At 40.0% G+C, this 25,714-nt stretch overlaps 1 protein-coding gene across 1 annotated transcript; it reads left to right on the top strand.

Moving 5' to 3' along the window:
- The first annotated feature begins 5,745 nt into the window (after window positions 1-5,745).
- ace (angiotensin I converting enzyme (peptidyl-dipeptidase A) 1) lies at window positions 5,746-22,877 on the top strand. Its single transcript, XM_079182496.1, has 25 exons — window positions 5,746-6,146; window positions 9,442-9,606; window positions 9,709-9,796; window positions 10,705-10,848; window positions 10,992-11,183; window positions 11,754-11,851; window positions 12,029-12,198; window positions 12,572-12,795; window positions 12,941-13,085; window positions 14,238-14,336; window positions 15,039-15,161; window positions 15,254-15,459; window positions 15,692-15,828; window positions 16,132-16,290; window positions 16,538-16,625; window positions 16,941-17,084; window positions 17,622-17,813; window positions 18,247-18,344; window positions 18,782-18,954; window positions 19,171-19,394; window positions 19,485-19,629; window positions 19,800-19,898; window positions 20,142-20,264; window positions 20,591-20,775; window positions 22,347-22,877. The coding sequence occupies exons 1-25, from the start codon at window positions 5,913-5,915 to the stop codon at window positions 22,541-22,543; spliced, it is 3,852 nt and encodes a 1,283-aa protein (XP_079038622.1). The 5' UTR covers window positions 5,746-5,912; the 3' UTR covers window positions 22,544-22,877.
- Window positions 22,878-25,714: the final 2,837 nt, after the last annotated feature.

Genomic DNA, 25,714 nt, shown 5'->3' with positions numbered 1-25,714 from the left:
TAGTGCACATGTTTTGCATGTGCACTAAGTGCACTAGCAGGACACTTCCACCTTATTGAGCCATGTGACAAACCACAATAACTTTTTATTTGGATACAGTTTAGTGTTGGTACCTGACTATCAGGTGACTACTAGATGTCTGACAAAGGGCCACTTGACTGTTTACATGTTGCCGCTCTACAGACTTTTGTAACACTGACCTCAGCTCCATATTTTGGGGAGCATTTTATGCCTTTGTAAGATTGCTGACAGTGAAGAGATGACAGGAAATGAGGGGAAATGAATGGTTAATGACAACAAAGGGACCAGGCGTGTTGCAGTCGGTTGGCAACTGGCACCCCCTCGATTGAATTTTCGGATGTCGTTCTGTAAGTTGGTTGCTCCGTTGGTCTAAAACTTTACAATAACTATTGGATGCATTGCGGGACGGATCCTAAAGACTTTGATGTACCCTCGCCTTTCATTTAGCACCACCAGCAGGTTGCCCCCGATACAGGATGAATAACTTTGGTGATCCTTTTACTCATCGAGCTCCACTATCGGGTCAAAAGTGTTTCTAACGACAAACTGATGACGTTCCATTCAGCCTGAGCAATACTTTGTGTTTAGCGCTAATTAGCAAATATTAGCATGCTAACACACTAAAGTAAGATGGTGTACGTGGTAAACATCACCGGCCAAACATCAACATGTTAGAATTTGTAATGTGAGGATGTTAGCATGCTGATGTTAGCCTTTAGCTTAAAGCACCACTGAGCGAAAGTACAGGCTCGTTAGTTAGCTCGTTAGTTAGCATGGCTGTAGACTCTTCTACTTCTTCCTGTTTTTCTTTTATCCTTTTTTGGTGAAATTATTTAGTTTCTTCTGGTCTATTAAATGTAAGCTTTGGAGTATCCAAATAAAACTGATACCAAATTGCACTAGCCTTGTACTAATGACGTTGAAATTATATATTTAATAATAATTAGCTAATGTTCTCTTAAGGATCTGATAATTGTTCACATGCGTCTCAGTCCTCCTTTGGAAGTCATCCAAACTTTTGCCTGATATGATTGATAATGTAACAGCTGTCTTCAACAGTCCACCTTATTCCAATGTGTTGGAGCTATTACAGAGTCATCAGGATCATTATCTACTGACAAGAGATTATGGATGACTTTATTCCTTTATTGAACTTTCTTTTTCTCTGTGTTCAGCACAATCTGGAGACAAAAAATGTTACCATAGAAATAATTTAGCCAGCATGTAATTTGTGTTGAAAGAAAAGAGACATTTACTGTTCACAATCATGATCCTGATTACTGTTTTAATAATTATGGCTTTTTGCTGCTTTTTCCTTTAGTTGAACAAACCCTACATTTAACACAAGAAAGAAAACTGATCGATAGCTAAATACATTTTTGTGCATGTCGACAGAAATTCTGTATCGTGTGTGTTGCATTGTGCAGCCATAGACTTTCTCAATCTCTGGTAGTAACAAATAACTGTGATTCTGTCCCTTGCTTTTGTTGTTCTGCATGACTTAATGCAGCTAGTAACACACTACACACTCTACCTAGACAGACGTGGCCTAATGATATGATGTACTGTAGAGACACGGGAACCATACTGCAGCTGAGGAGAGGGAGAACACTCTATACTTACCTTCCTGCCCTCTCGCTGACCTCAGACATTATGTCATTTTCTTTCTGAGCCTCAAATGCGCAACCAGGGTTTTGTAACACACAATTACCCGTTCAGTCATTATCCCACACTTACTCAGATGCACTTTTTAATCCTCTGGAATTTCAGTCTTGGAGAGGTCCCATTTGTATAAAGTATTCACTAATAAACAAATTCAGTGTGTTTATCCTGAACCATCTGAACAGATAGTTAATCACGAGCCCCCTCCCGCTACAGATTAGCTGCATTGAAATCCACCATACGTATCAGTCAGGACAGCATGGACAGCATACTGCTGTTTTATGGCCTTGTTTACATGGACAAACCTTCCGAGTGTGAAACATGTGATACGGAACAGATACGTCGTTACAGGGTTGATAATGTTCTTCAAAAACACATTTTTTTTATAGTGTATTTGTTGAAATCATCATTATATCCTGAGAGCAATCAGTGAATTGAATGACAAATATCCAGTAACTGTGGCTGTCGCAGGACTGTAATGAGCCCATCCAACGAAAAATGAAATGATTGGACAAAACGATTGCCCGTCCAATCATTGCTACTTACCTACTTTCCTTCCTGCACATTGCTCATCACCGGAGTCTCCCACAGGTTGCAATCTTAAAAGCTGTGAGTGCTCACAATAGCCATGTTTGTTGTTTACGTTCATAATGATGATTTTGGGGGAGTGGTAATGGAGGGAGGCCTGACGGGACGGGCTGTCAGTGTTACTGACATGGTGACTTTCTTGCTACATTTAGCACGTTTTAGCTACTTTCATTGGGAAAGAATTGGCAACAAGGGTTCTCATAAAAATACAACGTCTCTATAGTGCTGCTAGTGGTAAAAAAAACCGCCACAGGGTACCTTTCAATATCCATATTAAACTAGACCCTGTTTAATATGTTTAGGAATCTAACAAGAAGAGACAACAATTATTCAGTTTGAATACCTTAATTGTAACAAAACCCGTGAGCTTCCCACTGTCAGCGTAAGGCGTAATGATTTGACCAACAATGAAACAGTAAGGTTCTTCTTACAGGACAGGTGTATGCAGTTGCTACCTAAATTCCACATTGATCTTCAATGGTCGCCTCCTGCAAATTATGATTTTAAATTATGATTTCTTTCTATTATGAACTGATGACACTGTTAGAATTATCACCATGATAGTTTGCAGAACAGTACACATGCATTATGCACGAAGAATCTGAACTGGAATGATATCTGATTCATATTTTGAAGTGATTCAGAATGTTAGTGAAGAAGCTACGGAAGGAGTTAAAATGTCATCTTACACCCGACAGTACACACACACACACACACATACTGCACTGCAGCATCCATGTCCAATGGTGTGTGCAACATATGCCTGTTTGTGGAGATTGGATGTTCTGGCTCTATCACAGCCTCTCCACACTTCACAGACTTCCATTAAAGGAAAAGCCAAATTCAATTATTGTGCTAGGAGACTACATTGTCAGGTCACCACACACACACACACGCACGCACACACACACACACACACACACACGCACACACGCACGCACACACACAGAGACACAAAATAAGGCAGCAGTTAACACTCTGCACTCACTGTGAACACTGGGAACTCAATTCAAATTAGTCTCCAGGCACCTGCTGCCCTTTTCTCTAACTTTTTTTTTTAAGCCACTGGCTGTGAAATACAGATTACAAATCTTGTGATAGATTTCTTTTCTCATCAAAAGTATACCACTATTTCTGACATATGACATTTGTCTTGATGCACATTGCTTTTGTCTGACTTAACGCTCTCATGACCGGACGTGATCAGCCTCAAGCCGCAACTTTACAGGGCCACCGCTGCATTATCGCTGCTCCATCGAACCCCGTCAGCTCGGGTAGGATGTGGTCTGTCAATAAGTATCCAGCCCACTCACATTTTCAAAGGCATCAACACTCGTGTGTTCGCAAAGGAACATTGGTGCTATTTTTTGCGATATCCGTTATCTCTTTGAAGATGTCTGCTACGTGGCTCGACAGATATCTAGGATGACTTATCTGTACCCGATCGAGGCCGATCTCTGCACAGAGGATCATCTGCAGGACAGTGTGGTGTGATTTTAATCCTGTGATCCGAGGCTAAATCCATTGTGACCCTGAAGTACTCATGTAGCTATCGCTGTCTCATTGTGAGGTGATGATGACTCCCTCTGCCTTGACCTGACAAACAAACTGTTCGGATTCAGTACACACACACACAGACACACTTCACAAGGAAGTGAATCAACACTGTAAAGGCGACTGTGATGTAATATTGACAGCACAGTCAGCAGTACAGTGTGAATTCACTTCATTTCACAGTCTATGCTTATCTTTAGCAATCGGGGTGTTGCAAGGAATCATAATAGGCTCAACCTTGTGAAAGTTAGACTAAGTTCCCCAGAGTTCATTTACCTCAAAAGTAAACTGTCAGCATCATCAAAACACATCTTTATCTGCTCCAGAGGAAAAGTCCTTATCAACGCCATTTATTCCACCGTCAAAGGAGTTCTGACGAGAAAGATACCTTTGTTGAATGATAAGGATTACATTATTATAAAGAGATAAGTATTAGTTTACTGTAGTCACATGACTCTACCAAGGTTAATAGATGTTTTGATCGACTCATGACTTTAACCAAACACTATAAATCAACATGCCAGATACCTGTAGTTTTACATGAACCTGAGATATGTTGATTGTTGGAAAGAAAAAATGTGATCCATTCACACTTCAAACCAAACTCTTACTGAACAAGTAAACCAGACTATTAAGGAAACGTTTTACAGCTATTTAAGTCATAAAGATTTATGATCCAATCGTTGTGGAATATTAGATCAGTCTTTTGAACATTATCGTGTTTTATGGGCTCATTCAGTCACTGCTTCGTTCTGAAGGGCCTCATTGAGCAGCTTAAAGACAAACAACTAGCGACTAGCTGGTAAAGAAGGTAGAGCACTTTGCACAAGTCACATATTTATCTCAGCAGAAGGTGGAGACCAAAACGGAGCTAAAACTCCTTTTAGGAGACAAAATAATGCAGAAAGTCAACTCATTTTTGTTAAATGATGGTGGTCAGTGTTAACCCCGGTGTCAATACATTGTTTTTTTTGTGGCTGTTTCACAATAAAAGCCAACTTGTTTCATCACTTGAATGCCATTAATGTGAAGCAGCAGCAGCAGGTACATATTTTGTTTGGCATCAGCAATAAAATACAGCTCCGACACAGTAAGAAGAGGCTGTAATCACGAAATGCACGGAATTACTTGAATGCATTGTTTTCTTGTATCACAATGAAATTTGATTAGCTATTTGAAAATCCTAAGGATTATTGCCTCAAAAGGTCATAATGTTTTGTGTTTACAGTTTGTGTCAACTGCCCCAAAAAAACGAGTTAAACCAGATTTGTTATACCTGCATTGTGTTTTGGTAAACGCTGTTCATGTTTGTGCTTTTCAAATCGTCCATGTACAGCACATTTAATATTGCTTCATCAAATCTGCACTGAGCATTGTGTAATATAACCTTCAGTCTGCTCTCTCAGAGGATTCCAGGGAAATGACATGGTGAAACAGCTCAGTTAGAAATGAAGAACAACGCAGTGAATCTGTTTACTTGGAAATGATGTCAATTACGCTCAAATGGAGGAAATAAACAGCTCTGTGGAGTATATTCTCGGAGGGAGCTGAGAGCAAAGCATGTGGAGTCCCTCCCAGACACTCCAGCGCCGGTTACTGAGGATCCGCCACTCTACAGGCAGGCAGGCAGACGCACTGCACTGGTGTGTCATATCTTATCTCTCATCTCGTACAGTCATAGAAACTGGGATCTGATCACAGATACTGCCATCCATCCAAATCCTGGCTGCTGAACAGAAAAAGAAAGAAGGGAGGGAGAAAAGATAGTGGTAAGGAAGGGAATTGGAAGGGGGGGGGGGGGGGGGGGACTGTGTCCAGTGGTGTAAAGAGGTAAGAGGGAAGGCTGCAGAGAAGTGTGGGCTGGGTTAAAGTGACACTTAAAAAGAAGCTCGCTTTGGCTTCTCTGCATTTCACCAGCAGACAGGCTGGGGTGCTAAGAAGGGAGCAGTGAGGGAGTAGATGAGACAACAGCTCCAGGGAGAAGGTGTACTCTCAATTCACTGGAGCAAGTATATTTTTAGCTCTTCCTACCAACTCGTTCACTTTACAGTTTTTCTCCTCCACTCTTTCTTTGGCGGAGGCTAGCCATGGGCAATGGCGTGGACGGGTTTCTGTGGTCAGTGCTGCTGCTGCTGCCGGTCTTGGGACACTCTGAGGCTCTGCCAGCAAGCTGGGAGCCAGGAGAATATCTGGACACCACAGTGGATGCACAGAGGTTCCTAGGCGACTACAACAGCACTGCTGAGGAGGTGTTATTCTACAGCGTCTCTGCCAGCTGGAACTACAACACCAACATCACGGACCACAACTCCAAGCTTCAGGTAGGATAACTCCTGGAGTATTGAGCTTAGAGGGTGACATGTTAGCTGGACCTTTCTCTCACGCTGGTATAAAATTGGCCCGTTTAGATCAGTTCAAGCCAGCACTGGCACCTCATCACCATAAATTCATGGTCAAGGGTTTCCGTGGAACTGAGCCCCACATCATTTGGATACTACCCCTATTCTTCTCTCTCCAGAATGTCATGCTCCGTTTCCTCCCAACGCAGCCAACTCAGCTTGTGTGTTACTGGAAATGTAAAACAGATCTCAATGCCTGTGGTGCAAACGTCTTGCCTGTCGACAATCATTTGCTTAACTGTCTGTTTTATGATATTTTCTGCTCAGTACAGTTTCTCCAGATGAATGCACCTGCCACTAGATGCAGTTTTACACACTAATAGTCCTCTATAGTCCAAAGTGGCAATATTTGCAGCCATTAAAATACGTCGCCTTTGCAGGAATTTGGGGCTTTTAGGAGGTCAGCTATGAGACGTTACATTATTAGCAGATTGGAATGGTTTCACGGTTTCTTCTCAACATGTGCCTGAGAAACCTGCATAAACGTTGCAGACGAGGGAAGAGGAGCTGCAGCAAATAAAGCAGAGGAAGAGACAATGAAACTGTACAGGTGTGAAGGAGTATTTTCTTGCCTCCAAGCACAAGAGTCAATACACACATATCCATGTATACTGTGAAAAAATACCAGCTTATTCGGTCATTTACAGACTTGTTAAAGCAAATTGTCCAACCAGCACACTCGGGGCAAAGCCTCTGCATTTTTATTTTCCCCCCCGCGTGTGCTTGGACAGCTGTCACAACAGGATTTCAGTACACTATCCAGGCTTTGGTCTCTTTTCACACATTGAACAGGTGTAGATGCAGCCCCCACCACACCAATATCAACAGAGTCAGGCTGCAGAACGTGTTCTGCTCTCTAGAATGTGTCCGGTATGCAAGTTGAAAGATGAGCAGGATCGCAGTTGCAATGCAAGAGCATGGAGAGTTCTGAGATGGGATCAAAGTGGATCAGAGCGCTGAGCTCCATCTAAACTGGCAGCAAAGGGAGAGCATGGCAGTTAAACCTGAGAGAGAGAGATGTTCTAGTGTTGCCATTTCTCTTACGCTGCCTTGTAGATCTATTACGTTACATAGAAATGATTTGAATAAAGGCAGATTAAAGTACACTCCGCAAACATGCAAACGCACACACACACACACACTTCCTCCTGGGCTTCAGGGGTGAGAGTGATCTGGTCTGGGTGCAAATAAGGCACATGTTAGATGTGTGGAAGATCAAACAGAATGAGGAGCAGTTCACAAGCTTCTAATCATGCTAAATATAAACTGATGAGAGTGGATATCAATGACTGAGGTCCTTTGAACGCCAGAATGAAATACCAGCTGCTTTCAAGGATCTCAATCAGACCTGAGGCTCATTTCACTGCATACTGCCGGCTTTTTAAAAATTTTTTATTTGAATTTGAAGTTTGAGAACTATTCTATTTTGAAATACTGTAATTTCCTTTTGGAAGCATTTCGTTCTCCAAGCTAAATTATTTTCTTTCGAAGAATTCCAGTATTTCAGGCACGAATACCTTCTAATAACTCTTTACCTAAATACTTACCTCTAAAAGCTAACAACCAAAGTGCGTGTTTTTTTTTCATTTTGGAAATGAACTCTTACAGAAGTGCTGCATTCAAGTCTAGTTATCCTTTGACCACAACCAGGCGAATGAGTATGAAGTGTTGTTAAATAAACCTCTTTACCAATTACAGCACTCATTCCAGCTTGTAAAACAAAAAGACCTTGAGGGAAAGAAAATCAGCACAAAAAAAAGGCATTTCAGCCTTACTGTATCTTTATTGTGTTTCTTCGGTTGAGAATGATTATCTGGGTGGATGGATGGGTGTAGGCCGGGTGGAAAAAACGTTTGAGTAGAAGACAGAGCTTAAGAGGAGGAGTACAAAGGTCAGAGTTAATACTTCAACTCACTGTCACCAGTGTTCCCTCCTGCAGCCTGTTATTTTAGTGAAGGCTGTGAGAAAGACAGATAAGAAAGGCTTCCATGAAAACATCACTGGAATGAAGCTACTGTTTGGTCAGTTACATCAGGATGTGGTTAAGATATCACACTGTAAATTGAGCTAACGTAGTCACACTTGCCCATAAGGTTGCAACGCAGTAAGGAACATATTGTTCTTCGGCAAACACAGTGTCTAAGGGGCAGCATAGTGCTGTAACAATACAGCAGGAGTTCATCATTTTCAATAGGAGCAAATCAATGTGACACACGTATACTATCCATGCAATGTTCCGCAGCAGCCTTGACGCAATTCATTCTACCAGCACTGTCATTACATAATGGAAACACCGATGTCCACGGCCTTCCAGAGTGCCATAAATAAAAGAAATTGTGAGATTCAGTGAGGCCATATACAAGAATGAGTACTTGAGCAATGACAAAGACATTTTTCAAAAATATGATCCTTGAGCTAGGTTTGTTATGCTGTTCTGTCCTTGCTCCCAATAGACAGAGCACTCTATTGATCCCAGAGGAGAGATGTGTTGGTACATCTGTCAAAGAAGATCTGTCATGAAGGCACAGATGACGAGATGTTGCAGCTGGTAAAGGAGTTAGAAAAGTGTGCCGCCATGCCAGCAGCTATTGGCCATTAACCTATCAAATCTGTTAGCTAGGTCAACCAAAGTATTGGACTCATTTACATTTGCATCAAATAACACCAATCGCAAGTCAGGGGATCACAGAGGTCCATGGGATTCATCCATTAAGCGCCAATAATATGACAATCCATTCAATATTGAAAAAAGACGACATGGGTGATGACCAACTGATACAAAAACAAAGAAACTGAGCTTTCTCAAAATGTAGAATCAATACTTTTTGATGTTCCCTGTTCTTTAGTATCCGTAACTAATCAAAGTTGTGAATGTATCTTAGTTCTCTTCGTGTCCTCCGTCATTTCCTCCTCCATCTTGGTCACACTGAGGTGCGGGTGGTTCCGCCCACACCACTCAACAAAGGTGTCGTTATTGTCTGAACGTGCTCTCATTGCTGCTCACTTTCTATTCCTGAGACACATCAATGTTGCAAAAATTATGACCACACAGGAAAATAACAAAAATAACCCTTGCTTGGTTATAAAAAATGCATCTAGAAGTGAAGAAACTAAATGACTGATGCTACATGTTCATTAGCCCTTCTTGGCACGGCTTTATGTTTTAGATTGTTGAGTAATCAACATATTCTGATCATTGACTTCCTATCTTCTTTAGGTAAATGCGTCCCTTGAAGAGCAGGCCTTCTCCTCAGCGTGGGGGTTGAAGGCCAAGGTCTTCGGTAATGTGGTTCTAGAGTCTCTCAGTATTTCAGAAAGGAATCTGATGAAGAAGATCAAGATACTGGGAGTTGCCAACCTGCCCCAGAAAGAAAGAGAGGAGGTTTGTTTAGAATAGGAAATTTGTCCTTCTAATTATTTTGTTATCACTGTATTAATGCTGAACTTGTTTGACTGACATTAAAACTCTTTTTCTTGTCTCCAGTACAACACAATTCTCAGCACCATGGACAATATTTATTCAACGGCCAAGGTGCATCCAGCCCCGAACATCAGCTGGAGCCTGGAACCACGTAAGCAAATATAGAATAAAATGCATGAATTATATAAGACAGATGCTTTGGAGTTATTTGAAAGAAACACGGTACGAACAATGTTGAGGATTATGATAATCACAACAATAAGGAGGGGAAGTCTCAAGAAAAAATAAACTATTGTAAGTGGTTAAGATCTTATCTGCTCGTGGAAAAGTAACAGGATGTGCAAAAGTACTTCAGAGAGGTCTCCAAAGGAAGTGTTGTGGATGTGCCCATTAGTGTTGAGTATAATGCTATAGAAACATCATGTCGGCGGCTTTTAAATCTTGTGAACAATGGCTCTATGTTTTAGCTGCCAATAGTAATTGTGAGAAATGCTTGCCAACACACACAGTACAACAAAAATATTACTTCTTCTGAAAACTATTACTCATAAACCTAAAGATGCCAATTTACAATTGTGTTATTACTAGTTTCTTAATCTTGGAAACATACTAAGGTGGAACAGGGTTATTCAAAGGATGTGGTACATCCCTTTACAAAACACATGGAGTCATTACAATAACAAACAGACTGTCAGCAATCACTTTTTCCACCATTTCAACCACCTTGTGTTCTTCAACTTCTTACCTTTTCTTCCCCTTCATTTCCTATTTCTGGCATTTTAAAGATAAATGTTGTTTTGCATCACGTTCCCAATATCATGGCGTTGTCATAACTCAAAGCTAATCTCTTGGGTAATGCGTCTGTTCTGGCCCTTTCCTGCTGAGAGAACAAGAAGTAATTTAAATGCCAATGCATCTTCATTGTTTTGGGAAAGAAATTTCACCTTTCGCTTTTGAATTATAAATGTTTGTCTGTGCACCAGATAAGGTCAGCATCCCTTTACATTTCCATCATTTTCTTCATGACATAAGGTTGGAATTATTATTTTTTTTTTGCAGACCTCACAGACATAATGGCCACCTCAAGGAGCTACAAGAGGCTGCTGTACGCGTGGGAGGCCTGGCACAATGAATCAGGTGTACCTCTCAGAGAGTACTACCCCAGGTTCGTGGAGCTCAGCAACAATGCTTCTCAAGCTGATGGTAAGAACTCTTCACTTTTTGACATTGTCATTGTTATTGAGAGCACTCATAACGCTACAAATAAGTGATAAATGGGACTGACATAACGATAGAATAAGGAGAGTAAAGGAGTAGAAATGACATTACCCTTTTGACCTGTTTAGGGTTTGATGACACTGGAGCTGACTGGCGCTCTTGGTATGAGTCTGCGACCTTTGAGCATGATATAGAGGAACTCTATAGGACCATTGAACCCCTCTACCAGAACCTGCATGCCTTTGTGCGCCGCCAGCTCTACAACCAGTACGGTCCCAAGTACATCAACCTTAAAGGACCCATCCCTGCCCATCTGCTAGGTACAACTGAACATTGTTATGTTGCTAACATATGCTATCTGCTGACAAGAGCCATGAATATGTGCTGGGTCACAGGGTGCAATGTATTTCTTTATGCTCAAGGGAGGGAGTTACCGTAAAGTTGGACAGTTACATCTAAATTGTTGTGTGAAGTAAAGGCCATGTGTGCACAATGGATGCATTTTTCCATACACAGAGCATAGCAAACATGTTTTTTGTTTATTTTAATCAGGGCATTATTTTGTAGCAGCTAGGGGACCAATAGGTCATTTTTAAGGAACACGAAATGTGGATCTTTATGGATAGGGTGTAGGGCTTTAACCACATATTTAGTCACTGCTCCAATAATTGTCATACATTCCCAAACATGAAGAATCATTATTTAATAAAAGCATGGAAGGTCATCAAAAGATGTGATCACACATTACTGTATTAAGATGCAGACGAAACCCAGCAAGTCATTTTGCGTGCTTATCACGTTGCTGTGAATGAGGTATTTCCTACAGTGACCCTGAGCGGAGAATCTCATAACAAGTTGTTGCTAAGGTGTGTTTTCTTCCTCACGCTCAGGAAATATGTGGGCCCAGACCTGGAACAATATTTATGGTATGATGATCCCATTTCCTGATAAACCCAACTTGGATGTGACTGATGCAATGTTCAAACAAGTACGTATGGGGGAAAGATTTTGTGCCGCTGGTATGGATTGTGTAAAATAAGCATCCTGTTGGTCTTGCAGACAGTTACCTCAAATGATAAAGCTCATGAATCTTAATCTGCTTTTAGGCAGTTATAGTTTCATCAGAGAGCATTGAGCTGAATTGTGACTTGTTTCCTCTCCTCAGGGCTATAATGCCACGCACATGTTTCGTGTGGCCGAGGAGTTCTTCACGTCTCTGAATTTAGAGAAGATGCCTGAGGAGTTCTGGGACGGATCCATGCTGGTGAAGCCTGATGGTCGCGAGGTGGTGTGCCATGCGTCTGCCTGGGACTTTTACAACCGCAAAGACTTCAGGTAAAATTAACTAATGAAGTTATGAGCGAACTGTTTTGTGAGTTATGGTTACTCTACGGAAACGGTGCTGACAGAGCTAAAAGTGTATATTTGAAGTGAAGCGGGAGGGTGGACGCCACAACTTATGAGGGCAGTGAAGAGCGTTGTCCGTGAGCTAGCCAGTGAGGCCCATTCACATGCATTTACATGCACTAAAAGGCACACGTGGCTGTCCCGGTATATGTCAAGAAAGCAAGGAGAAGCTCAGATTACAACACAAACAGAAGGGGAGTAATTTCATTATTTACTGTGGTAGACATTACTCCACTATGTCTTTACGTTATGAAAGTCATTGCTCATTTTGTTAATAATACAAAGTAATTTCACTCTCTAGGATCAAGCAGTGCACCACAGTAACGATGGAGCAGCTCTTTACCGTACACCATGAGATGGGGCACGTCCAATATTACCTGCAGTACAAGGACCAGCCTGTGGGCTACCGTCGCGGAGCCAACCCTGGTTTTCACGAGGCGATTGGCGATGTTTTGTCTCTCTCCGTTTCCACACCCAAACATCTACAAACCATTAATCTTCTGGAAACTGTGACCTCTGACCCTGGTAAAGAGACGGAATTAATCAAATCCAAGCCACTGAAATACCCTCCCACAGAACAGATGTGGATGAATTTCCAACATGAATTCTTAAATGTCTCTATTCATCAGCAAATGTTTAAAGAATGTGTTTCTGCATTGTGTTTCTCCAGAAACTGACACCAACTACCTGTTAAAGATGGCCCTGGAGAAGATAGCCTTCCTTCCCTTTGGCTACCTTATCGACCAGTGGAGATGGGGTGTGTTCAATGGAAACACACCACCAGAGCGGTACAACGCTGACTGGTGGCACCTCAGGTAGACTTTTATGCACAGGCTCAATACACTTACAACATATTCCATGTAAAGAGGATGGCTTTATTTTTTGGAAGTGTGATTATTCACTTTCTTGCTGAGAATCAGATGAGAAGATTGAAAACACTCTCATGTCTTTATAGTAAATATGAAGCTCTTGCTAGTAGCTATGCTAACCTGTTAGATAAAGTCTGTTGTTTGAAACTTCAGATATGATGAGAAGATGACTTGGAAGACTTGGAGGCAGCAGAAACAAGTTATTGACAGATTTGTGTCCATCTGATGAATGAAAGTCCACTTTCTTTATCTCTACCAGCAAAAATCATTTGATCGCTCATGCGTGTCCGTGAGTGAGTGTGGCTGCAGTGACTCTCACTTTTTCAAAACACCTTCTATTGCCTGTTTTCTAACGCCATTGACTGCGTGCTGACTCTTCACTCGCTGCTCTTAACCGCCCCCCCTGGCTGATAGAGGCCACTAGTGATAACTCAGCTGAGTGCATCGCCGATCCCCAGCCACTACTCTGCGGCCAGATACACTAACATTCAGTGCCATTTCATTGGGCATTAACATCACGTTTACTTACATATTATCAAAAAAATAGACCTGAGGCCTAAATAAACTCCCCAATTTGCAGTTACGCCCATGAGACGGAGCTGAAGAGACTAAATGCTCCACAATATTCTCCATCTAGTCGTTAACTTTTCTGCCTGCTGTTTGGTGCTTAGTAGATAGTATATAGTTTTTGTCTACGTCCCAGAAAACAGCTCCCTGCTGCATGAGAGCTGTGAGAGTGAACCAAAACAATAAAGTTGTAGCCTGACGGGCTAAACAATTAGCCTCCAACATACTATAAAGCTCTGTAAAGCAGATTCAGGTGAAAATTCTCTGTAAGTTCATCAGCAACGTCTTTCATATTGTCACATAAATGGTAAGTCATTATTAAATCATGAAAAAATGGTTATAGTTGCATCAATGTAATGTCAGTTTATGGCTGATATTCCATATACACGTTACAGCTGGTGAGACTGAGCAAATCCAAGCTGCAACAGAATAATTATAGAGCTGCTCCTTAGGAACAAAATCATTTTAATGAAGGCCTAACTTTCCAGAACAAATTTCTTAGTTACATCTATCTCTTATTTCATTTTCAAGGACAAAATATCAAGGCATCTGCCCACCCACCAGACGTACAGAGGAGCACTTTGATCCTGGGGCCAAATACCACATCCCTGGAAACACACCATACATCAGGTATATCCTCCTGTTCCAGCCACCCCACTATGTTATATTTTACACGCAAGAGATACACACAATCTGCTTGGGCTATGGATATTTTCCTGATATGTATTTAGTGTTTTTCTAGCTGTCTGATTAGCTGAAATCTTGCAGACTTAAGGATTTAAAAACCATAAAATGGAGCCTGTTTAGTGCACAATCATGATGAGCGTGTGAGTATATTTGTGTACGTGCCTGCTCAACACTATGAGGGAACCAGGGAAATATGAGAAATATGGAAAGCGAATGAACATGCACAAATAGCTGGTCATCGGGGAGTTACGGTATTGTTTGCTGTAATGTGGACTCACATTACTGGCACTTGAGTGTGGTTTTAAACGATACAATAACCTTACAATAGCAGGAAGCTTCTAAAAGCAAAGCTTCTGACCCTAAGAGGTTTTTTTTTTAACAATGTGGGCACTGACAGGTTGTCAAACACCCACTTAAACAGAAAAACACATTTTTGTGTTGTAGCAGAAATACATGCTTGCAGCGTTCTTATCATCAAAACCTATATGGGTCATTTTATAGCTTATCGAAGTATGACAGATTTGACCAAACAGCAGGGAATATCATGTCACGTCTCATTATGATTTCTGTCTTTTTTTGACTTTTTGTTTGTGGTATTGTAAATATAATTTACCGAAGACATGACAGCAATAATTTCCCCTGCAGGTATTTTGTCAGCTTCATCCTGCAGTTCCAGCTTCACGAAAAACTGTGCGCGGCAGCAAAGCACACGGGTCCCTTACACACATGCGACATCTACCGCTCCGCAGAAGCTGGGGCCATTTTAAAGTATGTCATCGGTTTGTTTATTATACAGAGCATGAACAATGGATTTAGGGAAGCAGTGAAGGTGTTATACGATTTCTCTCTACCCCGTTCAGGAAAATTCTCCAGGCTGGCTCTTCTAAACCTTGGCCTGAAGTGCTCCAGGAGGCTATAGGGACCAGAAATCTGGATGCCACATCACTGATGAAATACTTTGACCCCATTGTTAAGTGGCTGGAAAAGCAAAATGTGAATGAGACGTTGGGATGGCCTGACTTTAACTGGGTCCCACCCATCCCTGAGGGCTACCCTGAGGATATTGGTAAGAGTACTGATCAAAATGTATAGCAGAATAACAGAGGATGATACACATTAACATTACCTGGAAGGACAGAATATAAGAACTATTCTAAATAAATCAACATGTAAGAAAGTGAAGACATTTACACATCATAATCATAACTCACACATTGTAATTAAGCTGATTACAACTTGATTAGATGGATTTTATTTACTGTAGTTCAGCTAGTTTATCGCTCTTTTTGTTTACCCAGACAAGAACACAGATGAGCTCGATGCAAAGAAATTTCTGGATGATTACAACAGCACAGCTGAGGTGGTGTGGAACGCCTACACTGAGGCCTCCTGGAAGTACAACACGGACATCACCGAAAACAATAAGAAGGCAATGGTGAGCCCCTCTGCCTCTGACAGACCGACTGACTGAGATCACTCTAACATTGTTCAAGCATCATCTATCATCAATAAAATAGGAAGTGTTGTCGATTTCTTGCATTATTCAGGGCATCAATAAAATGTCATGTCGAATCAATAATTAATTTTGAGTCAGTGAGTTACTAATCAACTCATGTACCTAACTACCCATGTACCCATCTGTGCATTTCTAACCCATCCATCCAATCAATTACCTGTTTCCACTGTCAACGAATGTAAAAATGGAACATTTAAAGAGTGTTTAATCATTCCTCTCTAGCTTCAGATGAACCTGGAGATGTCGGCCCACACCCTAGCGTATGGCCAGAAGGCCCGTCAGTACGACACCACAGACTTCCAGGACGGCTCGGTCAAACGCATCATCAATAAGCTCAGCGACATTGAGAGGGCTGCGCTGTCCTCGGCACAACTGGAAGAGGTGTGGGGAATTCGGTTTTAGTTTTACGAATGGTTATGAAAGACAGAGCTGCTCCCGAGGCAGATGTCTTGGTTGAGTTGAATGGGAAAGTTGTTCTTTGTTGACAATAAGACAGGTAACTCAGAAGTAACTGTAGCTATTATCAATACATAAATGTGTGCAGTTATACTCCAATTCATTTGCCAAATATAGATAGTTGATGTTTTCTGTGGGATCTAATGCTTGGTGGATGCCTTTACCTTTTCAGTACAACACGCTCCTATCCAACATGGAGACCAAGTACAGTGTGGCTGAGGTGTGCAGAGACAATGGGGCATGCCATCCGCTGGATCCAGGTAAATGCCAATCCTAATATGAAGAAAAAAATAGAATTAATAATGCTATAATATATAACGAAGATAATGTAGCATAAGGGCAAACCATGCAGTAATTTCTTAATACTTACCAGATCAAATTGGTTATTGATTAGTAGTTACTGGTGCATGTAATAACATTTAGCTACTATGAAATAATGTAACAGGTGCAATGAATATGACCTTTCCCTTCATCATTTCACAAGAAACAATGAAACATCTGAAACGACATGAATACTCTGCTGCATTGTACAGTATTCTGTATTTGAAGTTATAAAAGAATGCGCTGTGTTTCAGATCTCCAGAAGATCATGGCAGAGTCCAGGGATTATGACGAGCTGTTGTTTGCTTGGAAAGGATGGAGAGATGCTGCTGGCAAAGTGCTTCGCCAGGATTACAAGAGATATGTTGAACTGGCCAACACAGCTGCCAAACTCAATGGTATGCCCTTAAAGAGTTATTTTACATCCACCTTGAGATTCGGTGAGAGAATTTCTTTTTTCAGAGTGTGGGCTGTTCAAACTCCACCTACCAGCATCTTTAGAGCAAGTTATATCTTGTTTATTTAATCAGTTAAAAAAAAAACGTTGATTCTTGGTGAGGACCAGTACCGTCTCTGCTGTTTGCCTGCAACATAGTCCCAGCCAAAATATAGTCTGGCACATAACCCCCGAGAGCACATTTAGCTACCTTTGGACAGAGCAAGCTGTTTCCAGCCTTTGTGCTAAGTGTAGCTAATTGGCGTCCTTTCAACTATACAGACAAGAAAGTGGTACAATCCTCTCATCTAAGTCTTTCTATTGTTTGCTGTTTGATTGAATTAATTAGCTTTCCTGCCCACTGGCAAAACATAAACAACAAAAAGTTCCCCTTTTAATGTTAAACTCACCATTTAGGATATTTTGCAGTTTTACTTTTATAGTTTGCATACAACTAATGTAATGTTTATAATATGTTTATCCCTGGTACTGTCTGTAGGTCACTCTGACAATGGGGCTTTCTGGCGCTCCCTGTATGAAACCCCTACCTTCGAGGAAGACCTGGAGGCTCTGTGGAAGGAGCTGGAACCACTCTTTCAGAATGTGCATGCCTACGTCCGCAGGGCTCTGTACAAAAAGTATGGTCCCGAGCATATCAACCTGAAGGGACCCATTCCTGCTCATTTGCTGGGTAGGTAACAATAGGGAAGTTTTGGAACTGGTTTCCATAAAGTACAATATTCAGGGCTACATGGACTTCAGAAACTTTCCATTGATCATATCAGGCTTTCAGGAGTTTAGGCTAAGGTCACAGGTCAAAACCACACTTCAGTCCGTATTTCACTTTGGAATTTAAAGGATTACTCTAGCCTATAAACTCTCCTTTTGTGTGGAAGCGTACCCCATTGATATTCTCGTTGGCTGTAGATGCATTTGGATTTAGGTGCGATTCAATTTGCTTTCAGAGGCGTCAAGCGTGAGATTGTGTGTGACAGTTCCTCGCAGTTAGGAATTGGACTGGCTCACCGCCACGAATCCCACTTGGTTTAATACCGGCAGAGCAGAGGATGACTTGCCCCATAACTTGGAAAGAAATCTAGGAAAGCTGTCTTCTGTCCTTTCAGGCAACATGTGGGCACAGACGTGGTCTGGCATAATGGATTTGGCCATGCCTTACCCGCATGCCACGCAGGTTGACGCCACTCCTGCTATGGTTTCACAGGTGAATAAACCCATGAGCCACCCGTTGCATAACGATCACAGCAAGCCTGCACACATGAATACACAAGGACACACCCAAAGAACACACAGACACACACACACGCATGTGCACTCTTCCACCACTTCAGAGGTCAAGGATCAGTTTGTTTCAGTGAAATAAGACTCTGATGCAGTCCAAAGTGGAGGTTGTAAGCAGAATGAGGATAAATACAGAGACTTTTAATTGAGCTGAATAACAGCAGCAGACATCCATAACTGACATGAAGTGTACATTATTAATGGATATACTGTATACATATTTTCAAGGGTATGTTACCTCGGATCCTTTTAGAACCGCTACATGTTTACACTGCGCTTCACAAATATCTCATTGCCTGAAAAAGTGTTTATATTTACTCACACTTAAATCCACATATTCACTCTTCTTTTCCTGCACAGGGCTGGAACGCCGTCAGAATGTTCCAGGAATCAGACAAATTTTTCACCTCTCTGGGTCTGTTGCCAATGCCACAAGAGTTCTGGAACAAATCCATGCTGGAGAAGCCGTCTGACGGACGCCAGGTGGTGTGCCACGCCTCCGCTTGGGACTTCTATAACCGAAAAGACTTCAGGTTCTTTCTTTTTTTTCAGAACCTAACAGATTTATTTGTTTACGTCATCAAAAGAAAAGTGTGTGTGTGCGTTATCCAAAACCTAGCTACAGCTGTTACAGTTAAGAAGCTGTGCACGGTCCCTGTTAAATAAATAGATACATAAATAAACTTCTTTTTGCAGCCTTGGAAAACCAATAAGATGTGAAATTGATGGCCTTGTTTGTGTGTCACCAGGATCAAACAGTGCACTGTTGTGACTATGGATGACCTGATCACGGTGCACCATGAGATGGGCCACATCCAGTACTTCCTGCAGTACAAAGACCAGCCCGTGTCCTTCCGTGATGGAGCCAACCCCGGCTTCCATGAGGCCATTGGCGATGTGTTAGCCCTGTCAGTGTCCACGCCCAAACATCTGCAGAGCATCGGCCTCCTGGACAAAGTTGAGAGCAACCATGGTGAGTGACCATGAGTTTTGTATAGTTCTGTAAAAGCATGTGATGTTATAACACAGCTCATGGTTTTGGTGTTTCCGTCTCCTCCTCCAGAGAGTGATATCAACTTCCTGATGAGCATGGCGCTTGACAAGATCGCCTTCCTCCCTTTTGGTTACCTGATGGATCAGTGGAGATGGAAGGTATTTGACGGGCGCATCCCATCGACTGAGTACAATAAAGAATGGTGGAACCTCAGGTAAGGTTTACCAGCATTTTTACAATTACAAAGTGCAATGTTTATCATCTAGAAAATTAATTATATTGATAAAGGAAAGTTAATCAGTAAGCATTGTTTGTGTTCTAAATGAATACAGTTGTAAATGATATACTTAAATAAAAACTAGATTAAACTTTATTGCATTGCAGAATGAAGTACCAGGGACTGTGTCCACCTGTAACCCGTACTGAGGATGACTTCGACCCAGGTGCAAAGTTCCACATCCCTGCTAATGTGCCATACGTGAGGTAACGTTTCTTTGTTTGGCAAAACAAACGGGGCACCTGATAATTGAGCACAAGATATTGATAACAGCTTCAACACACTCCAATGAACTATGGAAAGATAAGATAAACACAGCTACTCACGTGGCTGGACAGAAAATCAATCCCCAATTATGAGGGTTTGAGATAACAGAGCCAGTTTGTTTTGTGTTTTTTTTCTGTCTTCCTGGCATTAAAGCAATGTCATGTCTCATGATCTTCAATCAGGTACTTCGTTAGCTTCATCATCCAGTTTCAGTTCCAAAAAGCTCTGTGTGATGCTGCCAAACATGTTGGGCCTCTACATACCTGTGATATCTACAAGTCTGAAGAAGCTGGGAAGCTACTAGGGTTAGTACCCACTTACCACATCCATAAAAATCAACCTTTATGTATCATATCCCATGATGCATTTGCCACATGAAAAATGATTATAAATGAATTCAAATCTTAGCTCTCTTCATCATTAGAAAATGTTTTTCATATATGTATGTACATAGAAATGACAAACAATTCACATAATGTGTTTTTTTGTTCTCTAGAGTATTTGTCAGTGCAGGCAGCTGGTGAAATTATGCTTTGCACCATGTGTGTAATTATCTCTACAACACACTCTTGCTCCTGATCCTTTCCCCCTCCGACCTCCACTCTGACCCTCTCTGTGTTGTCGTTGGCAGTGATGTGATGAAGCTTGGCTTCAGTAAGCCCTGGCCCGAGGCTATGGCCATGATCACCGGCCAGCCCAAAATGAGTGCCCAGCCTCTCATACAGTATTTCAAACCTCTCATTGAATGGCTGGAGGTAGAAAACAACAGGAACAATGATGTTCGAGGGTGGCCTGAGTACGACTGGAAACCTTCAAGTACGTCCAACGCATTCTCGCATTAACATACGTTGATACTTCTTCAGAAACATGAACAAAAGCACACGCATGCAGGCAAGCCTATTCGCTCTGTGTTCAGTATGTTTTCCAATCACCAGGCCAAATGTTTTTTTAACTCCATCCAAGAAAAGAAAGCACAATGTTTGTACACAGAGGGATTCATTTACTTTTTCTCCTCCGCTGCGGCTTACAGTGAAATCAATCTCCTGCTCCTCTTGTCTTACTGATGAGATCCTGCTGAAAGGATGTGTACATGTTAGATTGATTAGATTCTTAGCCACAGAGTAAAAGAGAGGGCTATGAAGAGATAGTGGGGAAAAGAGAACACAGCTGTTATGCAGATCAAGAGAGAAATGAAGAATTTAGATACAAAAATGAATAATGAATGAGTGTGAAAAGAATATAAAGTAGGTCAAATGAAATCACTTTGTTTCCTTAGCTGTTTCACAGGGTAGTAAATTACCCTGCCTTTCACCTTTTTGATTACTAAAAGGCATTGATACCAATTTGGAGACCATACAGTCTATGTTGGAGACAGATGTCTCTTGACGGTTATTTGTAACAACAGTGTCAACAACAACAGAGTCATTAATACAAAGTAGCCTCAGCAGTTTAAGGATATAAACATTTTGATGAGCGCCATCTAGGAAGAGAAACATTTTTGTAATTTTAATTTTAATTAAAGTTGTATTACAGTACACTTTTCCTGTTTTTAGACGCTCTTTTTTTCAAGTTTTAGATTTTAACGCTGCAAATTTAGATTTCTTAGTATAGAAGTATAGTATAGTGTGACACTTTTTTAATAACATTTATATGGCACACTATCAATAACTTTTTCGGACATTTTTGTGATATACTGTATTTTTATGACATTTTTTTACAACACGTTTTTATGGCATACTATACAAGGACATTTTTGATGTATGATACATTTCTATGGCATACATTTTTTGACACACTACGACATTTTATACTTTTTATGGCCGACTATACTGAGATATTTTCGATTACCTACATGAGATACTCTGCTATGACATCTTATATTACATTTTCTATGGCATACTATTTTAAATAATGATGGCATATTATACTATGACTTGTCCAGACTTCTTTATGACAGACTTAACAATGTCATTTTGCAATAGCATACTATGACTTTTTAAGTTTTTTTGACATACTTTTATACTTTCACAGAATATTTGACATGCTGTTCTTTGTATGACATTTTATAATGATATAACATACTATGACTTTTTTAAAGACATTTGTTTGACATTCTATACCATGATGTTTTTGTATTTTTATATATTTTGTATCTTTTAAAAGCTATTTAACTACAGGATTCCTGCATTTAACCTGGAACTGCTCTTGCTCTTACTTTTCTGCCCATTAGATGCCACAAGTAGGTCTATGTATAATTAGTCTGAAAATGACTGAATAGTACCTCCTTGTGGAGAACTGCAGCTCGTTAAATACGTTTAATGTGAATGAGTGAGTTTGTGAGTGAGTGAAGAGCAGTTAAAACGTACTTCTTATTTTTTGTCCTGCAGGTCCTGCAGCTAAGGCTAGTAAAGTGGACTTCCTGGGTATGAATGTGGACGGCGCAGCTGCCATAGCTGGCCAGTGGGTCCTGTTGGTCCTTGGTGTGGTCCTCTTGGTGGCCACCATCCTATTGGCCTATAAGTACAGGAGGTCAAAAAAGCCTGAAAAGTCCTTATCCACGATGGAGCTCAAGCAAAAGGACTAGTCATCAATGACAGCTAACAGTAGCTAGTACCTAACTTCATCATGAACATCAGTGTTTTTGTGCTGTATTGTACATCTGATCAAATTTGCTTTTCTTTTTGGTCTGCCTCCTTATCTAGTCTTGTATATTTGTTGTATACGCTTGGAGTCAAATAATATTTTTGCCTATGCAAAAGAACATTACATTTTTGTAATTTATTTTAAATATTTGAATGTTTAAAGAAGAAATGTTTTAAATTAATGTTTTTAAAGCCATTGATGGCATTTTTGAATATTTGATTTAATTGCTTTTGTTGTTGAATCTGCATTTCTACAATAAAAACATAAAATATTGATTCTGCCTATGTGTTCAAACAAGATATTATGGAAAATACACAATGATGATGGTAGCAATTGAACTGCAAAAGTTGGTCAAAACAATTTTATTACATAGAAACTTCATCATACTATACTATGACTTTTTTCAGTATACTATACTATGACTTTTCAACATACTATTTATACTATGACTTTTTTAATGACTTTTTTTCAACATATACTGACTTTTTTCATGACTTTTTCAACATACTATACTGTCTTTATTCAACATACTTATACTATGACTTTTTTCATGACTTTTCTCGACATGCTATACTATGACTTTTTTCGACATACTACATTATGACTTTTTAATGACTTTTTTGGACATGCTATAGCATGACGTTTTATGGCTATTTTCGACATACTATACTATGACTTTTCTCAACATGCTATACTATGACTGTTTTTGACATGCTATACTATGACTTTTTTCATGACTGTTTTTGACATACTATACTATTACCTTTTTCATGACATTTTTCGATATACTAATGTATGACTTTTCTCAACATACTATACTATGACTGTTTTTGACATGCTATACTATGACTTTTTTCATGACTGTTTTTGACATACTATACTATTACCTTTTTCATGACATTTTTCGATATACTAATGTATGACTTTTCTCAACATACTATACTATGACTGTTTTTGACATGCTATACTATGACTTTTTTCATGACTTTTCTCGACATGTTATACTATGACTTTTTTCGACATACTACATTATGACTTTTTAATGACTTTTTTGGACATGCTATAGCATGACGTTCTATGGCTATTTTCGACATACGATACTATGACTTTTCTCAACATACTATACTATGACTGTTTTTGACATGCTATACTATGACTTTTTTCATGACTTTTCTCGACATGTTATACTATGACTTTTTTCGACATACTACATTATGACTTTTTAATGACTTTTTTGGACATGCTATAGCATGACGTTTTATGGCTATTTTCGACATACGATACTATGACTTTTCTCAACATGCTATACTATGACTGTTTTTGACATACTATGACTTTTTTCATGACTTTTCTCGACATGTTATACTATGACTTTTTTTGACATACTACATTATGACTTTTTAATGACTTTTTTGGACATGCTATAGCATGACGTTTTATGGCTATTTTCGACATACTATACTATGACTTTTCTTGACATACTATACTGACTTTTTTCAACATACTATACGATAACGTTTTTCAGCATACTATACTATGACATTTTTCAGCATACTATACTATAACTTTTCAACATACTATATATACTATGACTTTTTTCATGACTTTTCTCGACATACTATACTATGACTTTTTTCATGACTTTTCTCGACATGTTATACTCTGACTTTTTTCTGCATACTATACTATGACTTTTCTTGACATACTATACTGACTTTTTCATGACTTTTCTCGACATACTATACTGTTACCTTTTTCATGAAATTTTTCGATATACTAATGTATGACTTTTCTCAACATACTATACTGTGACTTTTTAATTACTTTTTTCAACATACTATACTATTGCTTTTTTTGACATACTATACTATGCCTTTTTTCATCACTTTTTCCAAGATACAATACCATGACTGTTACCCACTAACTGATAGACATAAGAACATTTTTGAATATTTTATTTTGTTACTATGTTGTTCCATTTTTAATCTGCATTGCTACAATAAAGGCATTCAATCTTTATTCTGCCTGTGTTCAACAAAGATATTATGGCAGCAACTCAATTGCAAAGGTTGTTAAAAACAATTTAATTACAATGAGACTGCACAGTAAAAAACACCATGACAGAGATTGTGCATTGGTTTTAGCCCTTCCCTCTTTACTTACAGAGTCAACTCTGTAACAGCCAAAGTCACAATTTGTATTTTCTCAAGTAACACAGAATAGAGTGGTAACGCAACACATAGTCCCATCAGTTCAATGGCAGTCTTCTTCTGGTCCAGTTTACTCTCAGTGCTGCAGGTTGACCTCAATGGGGACCACAAAGGCTTGGAAATAATCTGAGTGCAGGTTACAGTTTCATACAAAAATACAAAGCCTAGGCACAGTGAAACAACAAAGGCCAGTGACGTATGCATTCATTCAAATAGTCAATTCCTTGGTAACCTGTCTTTATGTACAATTTATAACAATTACCTATGCCAGAGCTTACAGTCTCCAGACATACACGTCATGTATTATTTACTCCAGTGTCATGACTCCCTATTGTGATATTTTTTAAAGATACGTTCTTTACTAATAACACAAGACAGTGTAATAAATAATCTAATTGTTCTCCCATCATCTCATCAACACAGGTTTTCTATTTCTACATACAGACAAGAAGCTATTGCTTTTAAACTTGTTGAAGGGGTGCTTGGATGTCCCTTTTCATGTCAAGCTGGGCTGTATATACCAATTAAAACCATTTTTTCTTTGTACCTCTCTGTATTTATTTCCTGAAACTAAGGAAATATTTTTTCTATGTAGGCTAAAAAACACAAAAGGTGTTTATTGCACTTTTGGAGGACAGTGCCACAATCATAACTGTATTTGACATGCTAGTCTTTGTAATGCTTGCCAAACACTGACATGGACATTCACATAAAGGCACTCGTAACTGAGTGGCTGCTGGTCAGCATATTCGAAGTGCAGTCCGAAAACAAACTCCTAAAAGATTGATGTAGGTTTAAAACCTTTACAGAACCTACAGCTGCTGACCACAAAGTGATACCTGGGGACTGAGCATTAAAAACATACACAATCACAGAGAAGATCAGTCCTCTGAGGAAAACAG

Source organism: Pholis gunnellus (genome assembly GCF_910591455.1).
Source record: "Pholis gunnellus genome assembly, chromosome: 21".
NCBI lineage: Eukaryota > Metazoa > Chordata > Actinopteri > Perciformes > Pholidae > Pholis > Pholis gunnellus.
Note: the sequence above shows the minus strand (reverse complement) of the source record. Positions and strands in the feature narration are given on the sequence as shown.

Bases quoted from the DNA above. Each gene is read 5' to 3' on its own strand.
- ace (XM_079182496.1), top strand. From the start codon at position 5,913: ATGGGCAATGGCGTGGACGGGTTTCTGTGGTCAGTGCTGCTGCTGCTG. The intron at 15,829-16,131 runs GTGAGCCCCTCT...ATTCCTCTCTAG, and splicing joins AAAACAATAAGAAGGCAATG to CTTCAGATGAACCTGGAGAT. The intron at 18,955-19,170 runs GTTCTTTCTTTT...GTGTGTCACCAG, and splicing joins TATAACCGAAAAGACTTCAG to GATCAAACAGTGCACTGTTG.